The 18579-nt window shown below is 40.1% G+C and overlaps 1 protein-coding gene across 2 annotated transcripts in view; it reads left to right on the top strand.

The window, feature by feature from the left end:
- Positions 1–16728, top strand: part of ksr2 (kinase suppressor of ras 2) — a gene marked incomplete at both ends in the record, with an annotated part of 81308 nt that extends 64580 nt beyond the window's left edge. For both annotated transcript variants that reach the window (XM_079161207.1, XM_079161206.1), the window contains 7 exons: positions 5725–5773; positions 6726–7087; positions 10535–10631; positions 10720–10853; positions 12744–12878; positions 15374–15503; positions 16582–16728. In XM_079161207.1, the coding sequence (XP_079017333.1) occupies positions 5725–5773; positions 6726–7087; positions 10535–10631; positions 10720–10853; positions 12744–12878; positions 15374–15503; positions 16582–16728 (1054 nt within the window). The remainder of the gene's footprint in view (positions 1–5724; positions 5774–6725; positions 7088–10534; positions 10632–10719; positions 10854–12743; positions 12879–15373; positions 15504–16581) is intronic.
- Between the last annotated feature and the right edge of the window lie 1851 nt (positions 16729–18579).

Below are 18579 nucleotides of genomic sequence, written 5' to 3'. Positions count from 1 at the left end.
CCTCGTGTCCTCTCTCCTCCTCTCCTTCTCTCTGTGGCCGCTGGTCAGAGGCCAAGTCAGACTTATTGGAGCGCGGATATTTGGGTGACAATTTCAATGCGAGAGCCCACATGACGAATACTCGGGAGACTAATGTCAGCATGGCCTTCACTTCACGCTACACTTGGGATGCCAACTGGATTTTCACTGGCTCTTTGAGGAAGCCAGTGGTCACGGGAAAACAACCGGAAGAGGAGAAGGAGTGATGAGATGCCTTTCGACTCAGATGTTGATTAGATCAGGATCTCAATCTATCACAAGAAAGAGGGCAAGAGAACCTCCATCTATAGGCGAATGGTCAATTGTGATGAAATATGGACCATACCCATGGATTTATATTGATTAATCAATAGCAAATAATGCTATTAATTGTACTTTGTAAATATCAACGTGGTCCTGAAAAGGTCCTAGACAGAGGAAGGCTAATAGTATGAGTTTTTTAAATTATGGGAAAGGGCATGGGGCTTCATGACACATCCCCGAAGCAACTGCCAGCTTTGAGAGAAAAAAATAAATATATATATATATATATACATACATACACATCGAAATTACTTCCTCTTGGGGGCGTGATACCTTCTCAATCTTTATGTATCTCAGAAAGGAAAGACGATGATTAAATTCAACCAAATGCGCTGCTACAGAATAATTCATGCTTTTCTATCTAATCGTGCGTCTATGTTCAGCAATACGAGTTTTCAGTCCTTCTAACGATGACTTACCACAAGGCCAAGTGATAAGATAAATAACGGAGTGTGTTCTTGGTTCAATGAAAGATAATTGTAACGATTAAACGGTTTAAAAATGTCTTGTGCAGCGTTCGGTTGTACTTAATTAAATCCTCTCATGTCACTTCTGGTTGCAAAAAAGCCAAGATGGCGACAGCAGGAAGGCTGTCGTTGACTACTTGATATATGCCAATGTTTTGTTAGTATTCTCTGTCTATTCTGCACCCTTAGAATACTCATCTGATTTCACTGTAGGTTTAATTTCAAAGCTAGATCTTTTATTTATTCTTTTATTTTATTTGGCTGTAGCTCACTGAAGGCCTCTTGATTGTGTTTCTCACCCCCATGTTGGACCATGATTGTCTAATCATCCGCAGATGTGTGAATGGGGTGTGGCCTATCTGTGTCTTATCATTGTTGATCTTGAAGAAGGCCTGAGGGCCAGAATTTACTTCCAGTGATCTGCATTGGTGTGTGTTACTTTTCAAGTATTTCACAGAATATATTCAAATGAAGAAACTGCAACAAATGGATGTAGTAATTAGATGGGGAAGGCCAAAACCGGCTGGTCTCTACACACACAATGGGGCTGAATGAGTTGCTGCTGTGCCGACAGTTAATCTCCAGGGAAGACAAGATGGTCATTTATATTGGGATATAATCAAGAGTTATGCGAGTAATTTATAAAGTTAGGTTGGAGACATTTTCTATTCCATTGGGTGGGCGGACACAGGATGTTATTTGCCAACCCCTGGAAGCCAAATTGGTATACAGGCAAGCAAAAACTGTGTGGCTCATCATGAAGCAATTATTTGTTTCAAGCCTTTAACAATCGCAACTCCCATGTGGCTTGTACAGCTAAAACCGTGGATATAATTTTCGCTAACATAATCGTAGTTCAGCCTTTATCAAAATGGTGCAATCAAATTTTACAGTCAGTACAACAGTAGACTAAATACCCTGTAAAGGTGACAGTGTGGGACACTCATTTTCAGGTTCATACATGTATTTTGGGGTTTGTACTAGAACAGGGTTTGCATGCTGAAATGTAAAATGACTATCTGAATATTCCTGTATTTGCCCTCCGTCTGAAACGCTCCGTTTTAGCACCTGTCTCTTTAAGCCCTCCTCCCAAAAACTCCCAGTCTGCTCTGATTGGCTTGCGAGAAAAATATGCTGCACTTTTGCAAAGTTAGTTTTGAAGTCGTGCGTGGAGATACTCCAGCCTGCATGAGACACTTAAGAAGGAGAAACAACATGACATAAGCAGCCCACAAAATACTGACTGGGTTGTCTTATTTTACAGTTTGTGGGTTGGTAGCTATTCCAGACATGAAATGTGTGTGTGCTCAAGCACTAAAAAAGTTAGTTTTTCATGATCTGTCCCCTTTAAGCTAGACATTGATTTACATACCCCTTTAGGGCAATGTTTTCGCCTCTCAAAAACATCAATGAAAGAAACAGTCTATAAGTTAACACATTGTCCGGCCCAGACTTGCAAAGCAAGTCGATGGTGAGTGTTAAATCAAGTATCTATTACACGAGGTGATAAGTCAATATGCAATGCTGTGTTTCTTAGTTTTTGTAGCGCTACATCAACGACCAAAATGCACCCAAACATTTTCATTTGAAGGGGCAAAGAATCCCTTATGAACAAAAATGTTTGTCTTTAAGTCTCGCATGAATATATTGGATGAATCATGTGACTCTGACCGCCAGGTTGTTGATCAAGGACACTCATTCCCTGATGATGAAAAGGTAAAGAGTGGAGAAGTGAAAATGACATAGGATGGAAAGAGAATGCTTGTGGTTCACTTATTGTAAAGCAGCATCACTGTTCTCTTTCTGGTCATTGGTTTTCTGTATGCCAGGCAGAAATCTAGGTACTTAAATTCTCTTGTGGATCATGTTTTTTAGTGGACAAATATTCACTTTTCAGGAATGAACTGGGATAGCTTGCTTTTTTTCGCATATTTTTGTTTGAGATGGTGGTTGTAAGACTGAAAAGAGTTACAGAAATATATCTTTATCCTATAGAACATATAGTTAAGGGGCTTACTTGCAGTAAGTTATGAAAGTCGTACCGTTTTTCAACAGAGGAACTGTACCAGTAAATAAAGAGACATTTTATAGCAAGATATTGAAAAGCTTCTGGTTCAAGAACTGCTGTCCCTTCCAGTAGCTCATTGTGAAAGCTAACCTTGCACGGAAGCGAATGGAATATAAATGTCCCCACAGTATTTACCTTGGCTTCTCAAGTATATATCCCAGTGTAATCTACATAAAGACAGATTCAGGGACACATTTAGAAATAAGATCATGAAGACATGTTTAAAAAAAAAAGGTGTAAACATTCATGAAACCTTAACACTCATCTTGAACCCGAGTGTCTTTGAGTTTCTGCTCATTACTATCTCACGATGGACAATTTCACCATTTCTCAATCTCATAGTCTCTCATTCTCTAGCTGCCTTTTGGCAGATGTGAATACATTAGCGTCGTTATGAAACCCATATTCCTCTGATTTAATTAAAGCTATTGTCCCTCCTTTCCCACATCTTTGTATGCTCTTGCAGTGGCAGCTGGCAGGTTTCTTTGGCTTTAATGGCCTCATCCCAGGGTTAATGAGGGCCTGTCTCAGACCGCAACACCCGGCAGGTACCCCTCATTAGAGCAGAGATCGAACCGCTGGTAGTGGCCCTTGGCGCCACAGGAATCACATAATTTGATACGCTGCCTCACCTGTAGTCTTTGCCCAGGGTCCAGGATTGCTTCGCGATCCGTTAATATACCAGAGAAAGGTTGTGAGAGGTTACATACTGATGTTACACCGCCAGTTATGTGGACGGAGGAGAAGGAGGGTAAAGTGGGTTCATTTGTGTCATGGCCTTGGCACCCATGGTGTGGGTGTCCGCGTACACGCCGGGGTCAGGATTTAATAGGGGCTGAGGGCACAAATGCACTTTAAAGTTCACACCGTAAAATACCTGTGAAATTAAGATTTAGAGTCAGAATATACAGTCAGTAATTAGGACTGCATTTTCTACCTTTTTTATCCCGTTCACATTTTGATCATATATCTGTCAAATAGTTTTGGTGTGAATGGGCTTTTTTACCACCTCTGGACCAGTGACAGATGATCTACAGAATAAAAGTCTCCGATCCAGTTACTCTTTCCAGTTTCATCTGGATACAAATACATTGAGTATTGTAACACACAGACCTGTTTGGAATGATTTTAGAATTTAACCAAAACTGTGTGCTCATCTGAGAGTCAAGAAAGTGGCCTCAATAAAGGACCTTACTGAGAACAAAGACATTCCACATCAGCATAATATTCACAGATTCAGGGTTTCAGGTGTCTTACAATCAGTTCATTTAAATTGAAGGAGAAGGTACTGCAACGTCACAGATACTTAAATGGTTGCTGTCAATGTAACGTCCACTAAGACTTGATGAAATCCTTTTTAAATCATCAGACATTAATGCTACAACATGGTGTAAGGTCATCACAATATTATATCAAGTACATTGACAAGAAAGTGTGAACGGCATGTTCGCTGCAGTGACGCACCCCAAAATGTTAATTTAATTCAGCTATGATAATACATCAGGTCACTCAGCATGAAGGAGCACATGTCGTCTTGATTCACCTGATTGAACACTCTGATTGTAGTTCTACTTCCAATTACATCAGCATATACGCACAAGTCATCCAAAAGTGTTATGTACAAGATGCAGTGAAGTCATTGATCATGAGAATGCCACATGATGTGTTTTGGTATATTTCTCAAAAATAAATATTATTACAAAATAAGGAATTCTGAGCATATACTTCAACCCGGCTCAACATGGAGAAAGGCTGAGCTAGCAGCTAATGGCTCTAACAGTGCAACCAATGGCAACAATGCTTTACCAGGGGAGTAACCAGAGGGACGGCGTTATCAGCGGTACCTGAATAGAAAGAATGACTGGAAAGGGAACTCACCAAAGTCTGTTTATAGGACTCTGTGAATGCTACTGCATATGTGACAGTAGCTGGCTACCTCTGTAGCCCACTCCTCATCTCCGCTTAAGGGTAGTGGCTTGAGGCTACATTAACTACTACTACTAGCATTACACACCTGAATCTCTAAGCCAGCTGTACTGTAGGTGCTCGAGTCGCTTTGTAGTTAATGCAGGTGGTAGGTTTTGACAAGCAAGACAAATGTGTGGAATAAAAGAAAGATAAAACCTCTGGTTCTGCTGCATCGATTTTTTGTTATTTTATAAAGAGGCAATTGTGGCTCAGTGGTAGAGCAGGGTCGTCCTTCAATCAGTAGATCGGCGGTTTCAATCCCAGGCTCCGCTAGTCCATGTCAATGTGTCCTTGAGCAAGACACTCAACCCCAAATTATAGTAGTAGTAATACCTGGTGTGTGGAGGTTAGAGAGTCCTGATGGGCAGGTGGCATGGTAGCCCCCGCCATCCGTGTGTGAATGGGTGTGAATGGGTGAATGATGCGCGATACAAGTACAGTCCATATCCATTTTACCGTCTCTTGTGAATCCGACCGTCTCTCAGGAGTGCAATGCCACATCGTTGGCGTGGTCTTCATAGTATACCCTGTGGCAAAAATGCCAACACAAATGAAATATAGTATAAACCCTCCACCACTATTCAGCCATATGGTTAGACAGTTATGTTCAAGAATTTAACAACGATAAAATCTCCAAATAATCATCACGAAATGTCATTAAAAAAGCAATATTTACCCATAAGCTCTATACTCACACATACACTCTAAATGCTCTTTAAACTTTAGTGAGTCCATGCAGGGGTAAAGTGTTGCGTCATGTTTTATATCCAGTTCATCTCTCTTTGAATGACTTTCCTCTATCTGCTCTCTGATCATAAAATAATACTTTACGTTGTTTTCTCATGGATTTATTTCTACATCTGTTCTTCTTGCTTTTAGGAATGAGGGCAACCCGTTACTTCAAATCGAAGTTGAGCCCACATCAGATGTGAGTCCTGCTTTTGACCTTTGCGATACTTTTGAATGTACAGTATTGTGAATGTGGCTTTTGTCATTCATTGTTTCATTTCTCGTAATATCGGTGTGAAATTACTTGTGAAAGCAAAATGAAGATAAATTACATTTTGTGGCCGTCATAACATAATTTGGCTCAGCTATCTGAGGAGCCTCCAGGTACGTTTTGTGTCAAAAGTAACAAGAAGAAAAAGATGCAACTTGACGTCATCGCTGTAAAAATGATATATCTTCAGAAAATAGGATGATGATTGCCTTGAATAATATTCCAGGAGGCATCTTTGAAAAGGTCATTTTCACTCCTGCAGTACATTATATTTAAAATCAAATCAGAATAAATAAGTCAGTTTCCCCCCCTGGCTGTTTTCTCATTTCTTAACTCTATTTCTTTTTATTGGTAATGGCCTAAACAGCCATCAGTATTTCAAAGGCACACAACTTGATGAAAATGATTTGATATAGAGGCCACATACATGTATGTGTAGAGTATTCTTTTATATACATGTCAGAGCCTATTTAGGATTCAAACAGCATGAGAACATAAATATACATTGGAAAGAAAATGAAGGCATTTCTTTTCAAATGACTAAACTGCCATGCAATGTTGGGGTTAGAAATTAACTAAAATTCATAGATAAAAGAATCATTGCATGTGTAGCAATGTACAAAAATAACATGGCACCTTAAGGCATTGCATCCAGCGGATAAACAATATGTTTCTTTGGGGGAGGTTTCAGCAGATTGTAATCCTCCAGCTGCTGAATGATATTTGTCAGAATAAAAGCATTTGACATCTTGTGAGAATATTTTAAACCACGTCTCCGTGTTGGATGCGGGCATCTCAATCACCGTACTTGCAAATCTGTAAATCTGTGAAATGCAGCCCCACAGCTACCAACGAGCCGTTCAATTTTGCTTTTTCACAGAACGAGGAGGGAAACGACGAGGACTCCGGTGACGAGTTCGAGGAGATGAACCTGTCGCTCCTGTCGGCTCGAAACTTTCCTCGCAAGGCCAGCCAGACCAGCATCTTCCTGCAGGAGTGGGACATCCCGTTTGAGCAGCTGGAGATCGGGGAGATGATCGGCAAGGGGCGCTTTGGCAAAGTTTTCCACGGACGCTGGCACGGTGAGGTGGCCATCCGCTTGATCGACATCGAGCGCGACAACGAGGACCAGCTCAAGGCCTTCAAGCGTGAGGTGATGGCCTACCGCAACACTCGCCACGAGAATGTGGTGCTGTTCATGGGGGCCTGCATGAGCCCTCCACACCTGGCGATCATCACCAGGTAAGGATAAAGACGAGACGGGGAGATATGTCAGAAATGCCTCATCATCACAATTCTTTTTCAGGCAGGATTACGATCCACAATCTTCATCGCGTTTCATTTTTTTAAAGACAATTTTGCACGATTCCGTTTTAAAATCCAACCCTCTAATGTTTCTTTAAATATGTTTTAGTTACTATTGAAATGCCATATTCCTATTGTATTTCCCTTGTTTTTTCAGTGGCAATGGTGTCCAGGAACAACACACTCAAAAATCGAGCACATTTTAGTACGCATACTGATTTTTTTTGAGTATACTCTTCCACTTTTCAAGTGTGAACACATGACATACTCAAAGACTACTCACGGTATGTAGTATGGAATTAGGATGCAGCTTTAGTTTTTACATTAGAACAAGTATCATATAAAGAAGGCAATAAAATCAAATGTCAGCATGAAAACATTAGTTGAGTACAACTATGAAAAGCATTTTGAGTTTAAGTAAATGTATTGAATTTCAACACTTTCTCGCAGTTTAGAGAAAATGCAGGAATATTGATAAATACCTCCAGAGGAAAAACATTATGTGGAATCTGTCCAGTGAAAGGGCAAAAATACAGCATGGATTTCTTTATTGTAATATATATGAATATAGGTTCGGATAATTGGATTTACTTTGATAATTTTACATTACATTTATATAAATAGAAGTGTATACAAACAATATCTCCAGTGTCAAATACTGCAACCAGATTAAAAATGACCATATTTGAAACGTGTACAACTGTGTATAGCCGAAGATAAAGGAATGTACAGCTGTTTGATATGATGTGCACTTCACATTATTCTTGTGAAAAAAGCCAAACACTGCAAATTAAAAAAGTATCCATTTATGAAAATAATTAAAATGCATAAAACATGTTGAGTTAATACTTTTACAATGTCAAAACTGAGCAAACATTTCCACATAGCTAATGTGGTATTCTGAAATTGAGAGAATTAATTTGTTCGTCACTTCTATCTTGCGGACAACTGAAAGTCATCATCTCACCTCAAAAATGAGTGTTTACTTTGCTTCTGCATTCTGAACTCCGGTAGCCGTTTGGCCTCCAGAGCCGGTCCTTGTCCCCTGATTCTCATCTTAGATCAGCCACAGATCGGCCCCCTTCTGGGGGACGATGAGCTTAGAGTGGCTGACAATGAAGCGTTCAGAGCTTATGATTAGAACGGGCTGCTAGAACCACCCACACCCACATCGCCCTGCTGTATTTGTCTTGACTAAAGCGTTTGGAGTGAATTCTCCCACATTGAACAACTTTAATTGTTGCACGGATTAGTGTTCACATTTCTTGCAGCAAGTATTTTCTCATTTGTAACAAGGGAGACAGGGCTGTGTTTTTGTTATTAAGGAACATCACAAGGAAAGCTCTCTAATTTAGTTAATTAGCTAATAATGTTCAAAAGGAAATTGTTTGGATATTTGCCACTCTCGCACTGTCATCAACACAGGCTGTGAACAAAGAAGGATGTCTCACTAAGAAAAATAATTTACCCCTTTTGTCTCTCTTTTATATGCTTTTTGTTTGACAGAAAGAGTTTTTCTCTGTTAAGAAAAGAAAAGCAATTTCCATGCTGGACTCGCAGCTAACAAATGATTTAGGAAACAAAGATAAATGTGAGAAATTGTCTCCACTCGCATCACATTCACTGCGGTTGTATATATTTAAATAACGAATTGACTGACTGATTGATTGAGATGCGTGATTGCAGTTGATGCCAGCTGAAATTGTCATGAGTGCAGGGGAGCTGACAGATGAGTTGGCCGCTTCTCAAAAATCCTCACTGCTGATTGCTGAAAATAATAGCAAATGTCATTGCAACAGGTGGCTTTGTTATCCACCAGTGCTCTGCTTCTCCTATTACGCTATTAAAAAAAAAAGGGAACTTCAGTTCCTCACACTCTTGCAGCCCAAAGTGCAAAATGAGTTGTGTAAATTGGAGTGTGGTTTTTTTGGTTTATTGAGGAAGAGCTTTATCAGGTTGCATTAGTGAAAGCATAACTATTGATCGTTTCATTTGTCACAAGTGACTGTGGATCGATGTTGCCGGGTCATCTGTGATGCTACTGCTGGGTTTTTATCTATGGATACAACATAATTACTCACATAGGTGAGCTTTCAGCGAGGTGGCCTCATTAGCGTTTCCTCAGCTGAGATCCATGAAACGCTGCCTCTGTGTCTTTTAGTATTGCTCATTCCCATCACGTTTGTCATAGGTATAGCAGTAATTGTTGCCATAATACTTAACGTGTACGTAAGGTGTCGACTGAAGGCATGAGCAACATGTTTGTGCTGAAAAGAGCCTTCAGGAGAGAGAGCCACTCAAAATGCAGCTGCTGTCAGTTCAGAGTCGGGAATGAATATGTATGAACTGTTGGCTTCAGGTGCTTTGTTGGTGACCTGTGTGGCACAGTCGGGGTTGAGGGCTTCAGGTGTGATGCATGATGGGTGGGGGGGGGGGGTTGGCTTTAGAGCTGTCTATTAATACGTGGTTGTGATGGCACCCCTCCAGAAATATGACACCACCTCCACGCATCGCCGTGTAACAGCCTCACGCTGGCACCGAGTGGGGCCCACGTTTCAGTTCAGAATGGTGGCATTGTTATTCTCAAACAGCGTCTCAAACTCACTGTAACTCACTGACACACACACAGACACACAGACACGTAATATTTACTTACTTTTTGTAACTTTATCTTGCATGGTTGTGAGATAAAACAGCTTTTGTGTTTGTTCCTGTTACAGTACGTGTCTCTTTTTATTTGGTTTGATATGTAAAAAAGAAAAAGATTACCATACTAAGCATATGGTAATCAAGTTTGAATAATGCGTACTAACAATGGGGCATTTTCCTTCCTTCTCTTCTGCTGACAAGCCTTGAGTGCAGCATTGGCAAGATAAACAGCAGCGATAAAGTACCTCACTGAAGTTAATTTGTACAGCGCTTTCAACAACAAGGTGATCAAAGTGCTTCACATAAGACATAAAACACATATAAATAGAATTTAAAAAGAGTCAAATGAAATAAATAAACAAGATACAATTGATTTGTACAGAATAACAAAAGAATATGCAAGATATGAATGAATAGTCCCGAATATAATATAGCAAAAGGCAGTGGCTGCACTATTTGTGGAACAGTAGTGGGAGAAGGATGCTCATTGTTTACTGCCCATAACAGATGGTCAGCTGTTACAAAACAGGGGCACTTTGATGACACTAATGTACCTTGGATTGGTCTCAGGTTGAATGCCGTTCTTTATTTATTCAAACAAATAAAAAATGAGTTGCAAAAGTTGGAATGTGATCACAGGGTCGACCTGAAATCTTTGTCAAATGTGAAGTTAATAAAATGTCTTTCCTAAGTCAAATCAGTGACTTGAACTCTTGTCTTTGTCCTCTCTCTCAGCTTGTGCAAAGGCAGGACTCTTTATTCTGTGGTGCGGGATGCCAAGGTTGTCCTGGATGTAAACAAGACCAGACAGATCGCACAAGAGATGGTCAAGGTAAAACAACTCAACGCTGATTCCCCAGAACACTTCTGCAGCGCACTTCATATTACAGAAAAGTCACATCTCTGTGTTATGTCCTCAGGGGATGGGCTACCTCCACGCTAAGGGGATTTTACACAAAGACATGAAGTCCAAGAACGTGTTTTATGACAACGGAAAAATTGTCATCACCGACTTTGGACTCTTCACCATATCTGGGGTTCTGCAGGCTGGCAGGTAATTATATTCAATACACATCTGAGACAGGAGCGCTTCTTTTAACATGTGCAATATAGGAATTTTCCTTGGACGCAGATTGACTTTATTATAACAGTATTGGCACACATGGCACTGGGACAAAAAAGCATTGAGTGGAAGTAAATAGTCTACATATTCACTAAAAGATAAAAAGTAATGATATTCTTTTTTTCTCCACTTATTTTAAGACTAGTAAGCAATCCCTAAACATTCAGGGTTTTATGTAATACACCTGCAATTTTAACAAGCTATTGTTTATATATTTGGGGTTTGGGTAATGAGACAGAGGTGGTGCTATATATAGATTCAATCAAAGTTTATTATGTGTGAATTATTAAGTCTGGGCTGTAACGAGCCTAACGTGTAGGGGTGTAAATCACAAGTTTCAACACAACCTAATATTATATTGATTTTATGGATGCCCTACAATATTTGCTGATATACAAAATCAGCAACAAAATCGGCCATGATACGTTTTCAATTTAGGGGCCTGCAATCGATATGCTTATTTAACACAATCGATTACATTTATATTTCATATCTTAAAGATATAAAATATGTATCAAAATGTTCCCTTTGCATCAAAGATACTGGATTGTTGAATTGATATATGGACCCAGAGTGTGATCGTTTACCTTAAACTGTTGGTCCTGGGTCCATGTTTACTGTTGACATGGAAGACTCTCCTAACTGCTGAAGGACACAAACGACGTTAAAGAGAGGTTTTCTGAGCAATAGAGAAAAGGAGTAGCCAGTTTAAGTATGAGCAGAGATTCCACAGCGGTGTCATACAAAGGAAACAGTGAATCACTGTCAAAACGCTATAAATTGGTTCTCGCTCCACCAACAAATGGAGTCTATTTTCTCCCGTTTACCGTGTCACGGCTGGGCAAACCAGTATTCACATATTGAATCTGCTCACATTGACCTCATGAGGCCAAGACTTTCTTCAGAACCCTTCAGAAACAGTTTGTACTGCGGTGAAAGACAGACGACTAAAAGCATTTCCTACAAAAATCACTTGTGTGTTGCGCTAAAAAAAATATTAAGCTATTCAATTCTACAATTTTTGAAGTAAAGAAGATACTGTAGCTGTGTGGGTAAGGTGGAGAGCTAAAATGATGCACAATTTCATGGCCCACTTTGATATTTGAACATTTAATATGTATTTTATAGCTCTATCAACCTATCCTACACAATATGTTCTCCTGTGTACTGCCACTAGCCAGGAGTCAGTTAGTTTAGCTTAGCATGAACAGGGGGAAACTGCTAGCCTGGCTCTGCCAATTGCCACCAATTAACATGTTGTATTTTGTTTGTTTAATCCAAGTTGTTTACCCGGCAGCATCAATATGACAACAAGACCCCAGGAAGTCAATGCAATAGTTACACCACATAAGTCCAGGGTTCGAAATAAATAACAGGCTAATAGTGAAGCACTTATCAATGTGCATGTATATTTTTGCATAATAATTTCCTATAATTTGTGACTAATAAACTATTTATTTATTTATTTAGGGAGGGACAGTGCACAACCTCTCATCTGTATCAGAGTTAGCTGAGTTAGCAGAGTAATGTACAGTTCCCTCCCATCCCCGTAAAATAGCGCTTCCTCGAAAGCCACGGTGTAATTCAAACACTGCATAAGTCTCAGTAAAACCCCAAAAAGTATTTTAAACGTTTCTATTTGTGTACGTATTAAACAACAGAGTTAGATGATTGGAAATTGCAACAATATGCAAAGGCAATGGCAATGTACTGAAGTGAAAATGTGGCAATGTAACGTCTTTAATGTTGTTCGGCAGCATGATACAGCGAATCATTAAAACCCTGACGAGTCTCCCGTCTCCACGTTTTCTCGTTCTGCAGCCGGAGAGAAGACAAACTGAGGATCCCCAACGGCTGGCTGTGTCACCTGGCCCCAGAAATAATCCAGCAGCTCTCTCCAGACACCGAGGAGGACAAGCTCCCCTTCTCCAAACAGTCAGATGTCTTTGCTTTTGGGTAAGTGTCTTCTTACCCGATTCCCTCCTGTTTGTTTGTCCAGACGATGCCGGAGCCTGATGTTGGACAATCACGGCTCACTGTTGACGGAGAGGGTTTACAAACCCCAAATATTTGTGTGAATTCAATACATTGTTTCTTCCTTTTTACAAGGCAGTCTCCTAAAACTCCACGTCGCGTGGTAAAGAGGCAACTCTCATTAACAGGTTTTCAGATCTCATTATAGATTTTCACTGCTTGCTGTACAAAGACGTAGATAATGTAATAAGTTCGTGATTTACTAAATGACAATTTTACTTCTGTTATTGTCAGACTTTAGATATCCAACTTCTGACCATTTAATGAGAGAAGGATTTGAAAACTTAATTGCTTAAATGATATCTGATTTTGACATAGACCCCACCCCACTCTGATTATGGGCAACATCCAATATTCTCAGAAACAGTGAAGACCCCTGACTTGGCACATATCCTTCTCCTATATATGTACCTTTGGTAATGATGGTGCAGTGGGAAGTCAAGGGTCCTCAAATAAGCATTGGAAAAACCACAAGAAACCAGAGAAGCTGATTGGAGTCGATAAAGAGCACACTGATTCATGATTGGTTCCAACATGTGGGTGTGAGAGAAGGTTTGGAGGCTCAGTTGACGGAAAACCAAGAGAGAGTTACCATCTTGAATTTTGAACTGATTGCATAATTGCAGGAAGAGTAAAAAAAGAAACGTGTGAATGTTGAGGAGCCAAGAGACGTCAACTAATTGATTAGGCAGGAGGAGTGAATCAAAGAGCAGGAGAAGCTTCTCATGGAAGCTTTTACATTCGGGCTTCCAAACGTCTGCTGCGCGGTGGAGTGTTAGTCAGGTGGAAGTCTCAGCTGCACAGGAGGTGATGGGGTTTAATGTGTGGCAGGCAACAGTAAAGGTATTTGTGTATTGAATAGAAGAATTGAACCTTTAAACAGAGCATCTAAAGAGGAGAACACTACAGTGGCCAATATCTCCTGAATGTCAAATGTAAACATTCCAACATATGTAAATATAGCGAAAATAGTAAAAATCTGTCGTGACTGCAGAGAAAGATTACAGGTTTTTACAGACTGCCGAAAGCTACATGTTCGCAAATGAAAAAGTGGCGGGGGAATGTTTTATAATCTTCTTTTTGATGTAGGAAGAGGTAGTCTAAATCTTTTGGGTCAGGAAATATGGCCTTGATGATTCAACAATGTATTATCATGTGTCATCTTAGAGCAGCTCCCACCTTCACTTCATTCTGCATCTCACAGTAACAGTGAGCAGAACTAGTAAAACCATTTTTTCAATAAATAATATATTGTGACAGCTTGTGGTTTGAAAGTAGAAAATGGCTTATCAAGTTAGCCAATCAGATGCAGAGTAGGATGGGTCATGCCTTCGCCATGGGAGGATTGGTTATTTAGCAAACGGGATGCATCATTTTGTTAACTGTAACAAAATTTGGTGGCGATGTGGAAATTATTATTCCATTAACTGTGTTTAACCTGACATCAGCAACTTCCTGAAATCCTGTCGTCACTGTGCGGCTTGAAGAAAACAAACACGCACCATGATGTTTAAATTAGTGAGTTCCAGAGAAGCCAGGAGGCGAATAATATTACATTTAGAAAAGGGCATGACGGGTGTTTCCCCTTCATTCCAGTCTTTGCGCTAAGCTGCTGGCTTTGGCTTCGCAGTCAACATACAAACACGAGAGGGTTAGCAATCTTCTCATGTCAAACTATTCTTTTAATACACAACACAAAACCAGAGGGGGGTGTTGAAATGCAGTGTCGGGCTTGGCACAACAAAACCTCTCTTTTATTGCATTTCGGCAGCTGTAGTAATCGCATCTTTTTGCCAAACAAATTGCATTTTTGCACAAATGCATTTTCAGATGGTCCCCCATATGGAGGTTCTGACGAGATCTCATTCTAAAAGTAAAAAGAGTGCAGCGCTGGCCCACAATGTCCAGCTGCTCTGATAGCTCTTGTGTTACCTAGAGGTGACCCCCATGGCTTCTTTACATATTCATCAACAACACGCCGTCATTTTTTCCCCCCCTACTCCTGGCGAGGAGCTATTTTTATGCTACTCAAACTTGACGTGCAGGAGCAGAATGAAAACCACTTTGCGCAGGGAGGGTGGTGTGTTAATTTTGCATGAGCAGTAATTAAAAATGTGATGTTTCTTTGACTTCTGGATTTAAACTGTTCTTCAGAATTTAAAGTTGAAGACAAGATTCATCCACAAAATCCAAGTGTTTTGTACAGACCACGATCCAACTGCGCAGGAGCTTCTTCTACAGCTCTACAGCTCTACAGCGTGACGGTTTAGAGTTGTGCGACTGAAATCTTGCCCGGTGGTGTTAGCACTGGGCGGGATGTGAACCCCTCCACAAGTGTGTTTTTGAAGCTGTCGTGTTATTCTCTCGACAAGACAACCCAGAGCACTGACCACCACTCTGCTCCTCTTTCCTCGCAGCACCATCTGGTACGAGTTACACGCACGTGAGTGGCCTTACAAGAGTCAGCCAGCAGAGGTGATCATATGGCAGATTGGCAGCGGGATGAAGCCCAACCTCGCCCAAACTGGCATGGGGAAGGAGATATCAGTAAGGGCTTTTTTTTTCTTGTTCATTTGTCACAATTCACGAGTCACTCTTTTCTTCAGACTTAAGTGCATTGCTGCACAGTTTTCGCGTTTAAACTTTTATTTAATCCGAGACTAAAGTGCTCCAAACGCATTTTATGAACGTTGATTATTACTTTGAAATGAATTTGCCTGATTAAGACAATAAGCAGTCTGGTGCTAGATTCACAGAAGAGTATTGAAGATGTTACTCGGGAAGTTTTCAGAAGAATGCTCCCTAGAGGTATTTCAACTGAAAAACTTACGAGGATGATAAGAAACATTTTAGCCACCCTTATGGAATCTTGCATGAATGCACTTCAATGATGCCGATGGTTATAAGACATTTGGAAAATATTGTTACTGTCTTTAATGAAAGATTGATAAAGATTGATATAACCAAGGCAGAGGTTTTGAGTGGTTTATTAAATGTGGGTACAAAATATATTAGTTCATGAATGGATTTTAGTTTATTTAACAAAGCGTGTTAGGTCAGAGTTGGTTCAGACCAGGGTTTTTCAGTCACTCTGTGGGCCCCCATTGGAGAAAGTCTTGACAACTGCACCTTTCCCCCCGGGGGGGGTATTGGCCTTTCCTGTCTTTGCACTGGCAGTGCAGTATGGTATCATTCCTTGGTATACACCTCCACTCCTCTCCTCTCTCCTTGAAAAACCTCCAGCTTCCGTTTGAACAGATCTGGTTTCTGTGCAAAAGCAGCATGCTGAGTCTCTAAGGGACTGCAACGTTTTGCAGGTTTAGTTTGGTTTAGTTCCTCTAATTGTAGGTACTAAAGATGTTTTTGACTGTGTTGGTGAAGAATGAATCGCTTCCAGCTGTTTTCAGAACACCAGCATGAACCTGTCTCATCACCTAATGCAGTATCTTTGTGTCATATCTCTCCTTGCACAACTTCACAGTTTAAGAAGCTCTGTTTTAGACAATAAATATTTTAGGAGAGTAGATTTTGGCTAAGTAAATACAGGGACTCTTGTTTGCACATTTGTTCTTTCAGTATTTACTCAAAAGCTAAACGCCCTCTTTCCCCCATGTATCTTTTCCAGGACATTCTGCTTCTGTGCTGGGCGTACAAGCAGGAAGAGCGGCCCAGCTTCTCCAAGCTGGTCGATTTACTGGAAAAGTTGCCAAAACGGAATCGTCGCCTTTCCCACCCAGGGCACTTCTGGAAGTCAGCTGAGTATGTCAAATGAGTTAGGGACACAACAACAGCAAAACAATCAGCAACTTTAGAAAAGAAAAATTACAAAATAAACAGCCGCCATAACTCTACATAAATAACCCACCTCCTTAAAGAATGCACTGAATCCAAAAGCCAGCCCAGTGATGAAAACTGCCCGCGCTGTGTGTATTTTCATGGAATGTTGGCATGTGTGTGTACAGATAAGTTGACTGTCCAGCTTCTCAAAGCAGTCGGGACTCATATTTTCTTTGGTTTGATTTAAACCATACTGGATATTTTTCCTTTATCTTTTTTTTTTGTCTTTTACTATTGACTCGATCCCTTCATAATATTTGATTTATTTCCTGGATGTATCTTGCTTGTAACCTTCGACTGATCACATCATTCTGGACTTTAAAAAAAAACAAAAACATATGTTTGAGAACAAGTGTAGATTTTTTTTTTCCCCTCATGTCTTATTCTTTTTTGGTTTGAATGAATGTTACTGTTGCACATTGTATATTTTTCATAGCATTGTCTTGCCATTCCTTATGTCTGTCAACTGTGTAGACCATTTTGTCAGTGTTTCCTCATGGTCTCTCATGTGTGGATGTCTGTACAAAAGCTTTATTTAACTTTAAGAAAAAATGTCCTCTTATTTACACCGTACCATTTGAATGTGAAGAAGCCAGCGTCCCTGTTTGTGTGGGGATGAGTTGGCACCGCTCTTTGATGGGAGAATGTTCTCTGATCAGCCTGTGCTTTGAATATTGCCTGTGAACATAAGTGAGACGTTTGAACAATAACCTTTGGGGGGGGGGGGGGGCGGTCAGACCAGGACTCCCTCACTTGATGCTGTTCTGTGAAATTCGCTGACACTTGAAATGTATATCGTCAACTGTTGGAGAACTAATTACCCTTCAGAAACGCTGTCACTGAGCCCCCATTTACCAGAATTAAATGTAGAATATTTTCTTTAAATAGCGAACAATAGATACAGAATATAATAGATACGGATACAAATCTAAAGCTTGCAACTGTATAGTCAGTAATTTCAGTTGTTTTATTCAATCCCTATATGAACTGACATGTTAGCTTTTTTGAGAAGTGTGTGAAGCTGTTTTATAAAATAGTTTGGAAACCTAAATGGATCAATGTCCTGTTGCTAATGGGCCTGGGTCTGAGGACCGGAATGATTTGGATGCACGCAGGAAAATGATGAGACTGTTAGACGCGTAAAGGGAAAGCACACAACCTTTAAAGAGGCAACACAAAAACTCTGAGAAGTCAAAGTATAGAGTGTAACTCGTTCAAATTAGTTCGGAGTTGCTAAAAAGCAGTGTTGTAGTCACTTTGATTTTAAATTCCTCTTGTCTCAACTCTCAAAATCATTAGATTTATTTTCCTTTACCTTTATTCTGTGCATTTTTGAGAATCGGTGTACTCATAAACAAGACATTACGAGTTAGACTTGGACCTTTTTAAATACGGCACGCCAGAAAGTAGACATGTATAAACTCTTCCAACCATCGATAAATTACTTCAATTGATAATTTCAATATATTTGTTAATTAGTTGATTTACCAGCTGTTTAAAGGTGTTGTCTGACTGAATGCAAAGTGAATTTTAGAGGCAGCTTGACTGCATTCAGAGCCAATTGGAAGGAAAGACGGAATAGGATGCAACCAGATGCTGGATTCACTCAAGTTGGAGCTAATTCAATCAACACAGTTATGAAATAATGCTAAAGACCGAACTACTCCAACTACCACTCTGTTTAACATTTCGCTAAAATGCTAAGCTATTGTTAGAGATGGGGAAGACGAGAAGTCAGTGAATTGGCTCAGTGATGTCAGTTACACAGTAATATTTATCTAAAGTT

This window comes from Pholis gunnellus (assembly GCF_910591455.1).
Source record: "Pholis gunnellus genome assembly, chromosome: 6".
NCBI lineage: Eukaryota > Metazoa > Chordata > Actinopteri > Perciformes > Pholidae > Pholis > Pholis gunnellus.
Note: the sequence above shows the minus strand (reverse complement) of the source record. Positions and strands in the feature narration are given on the sequence as shown.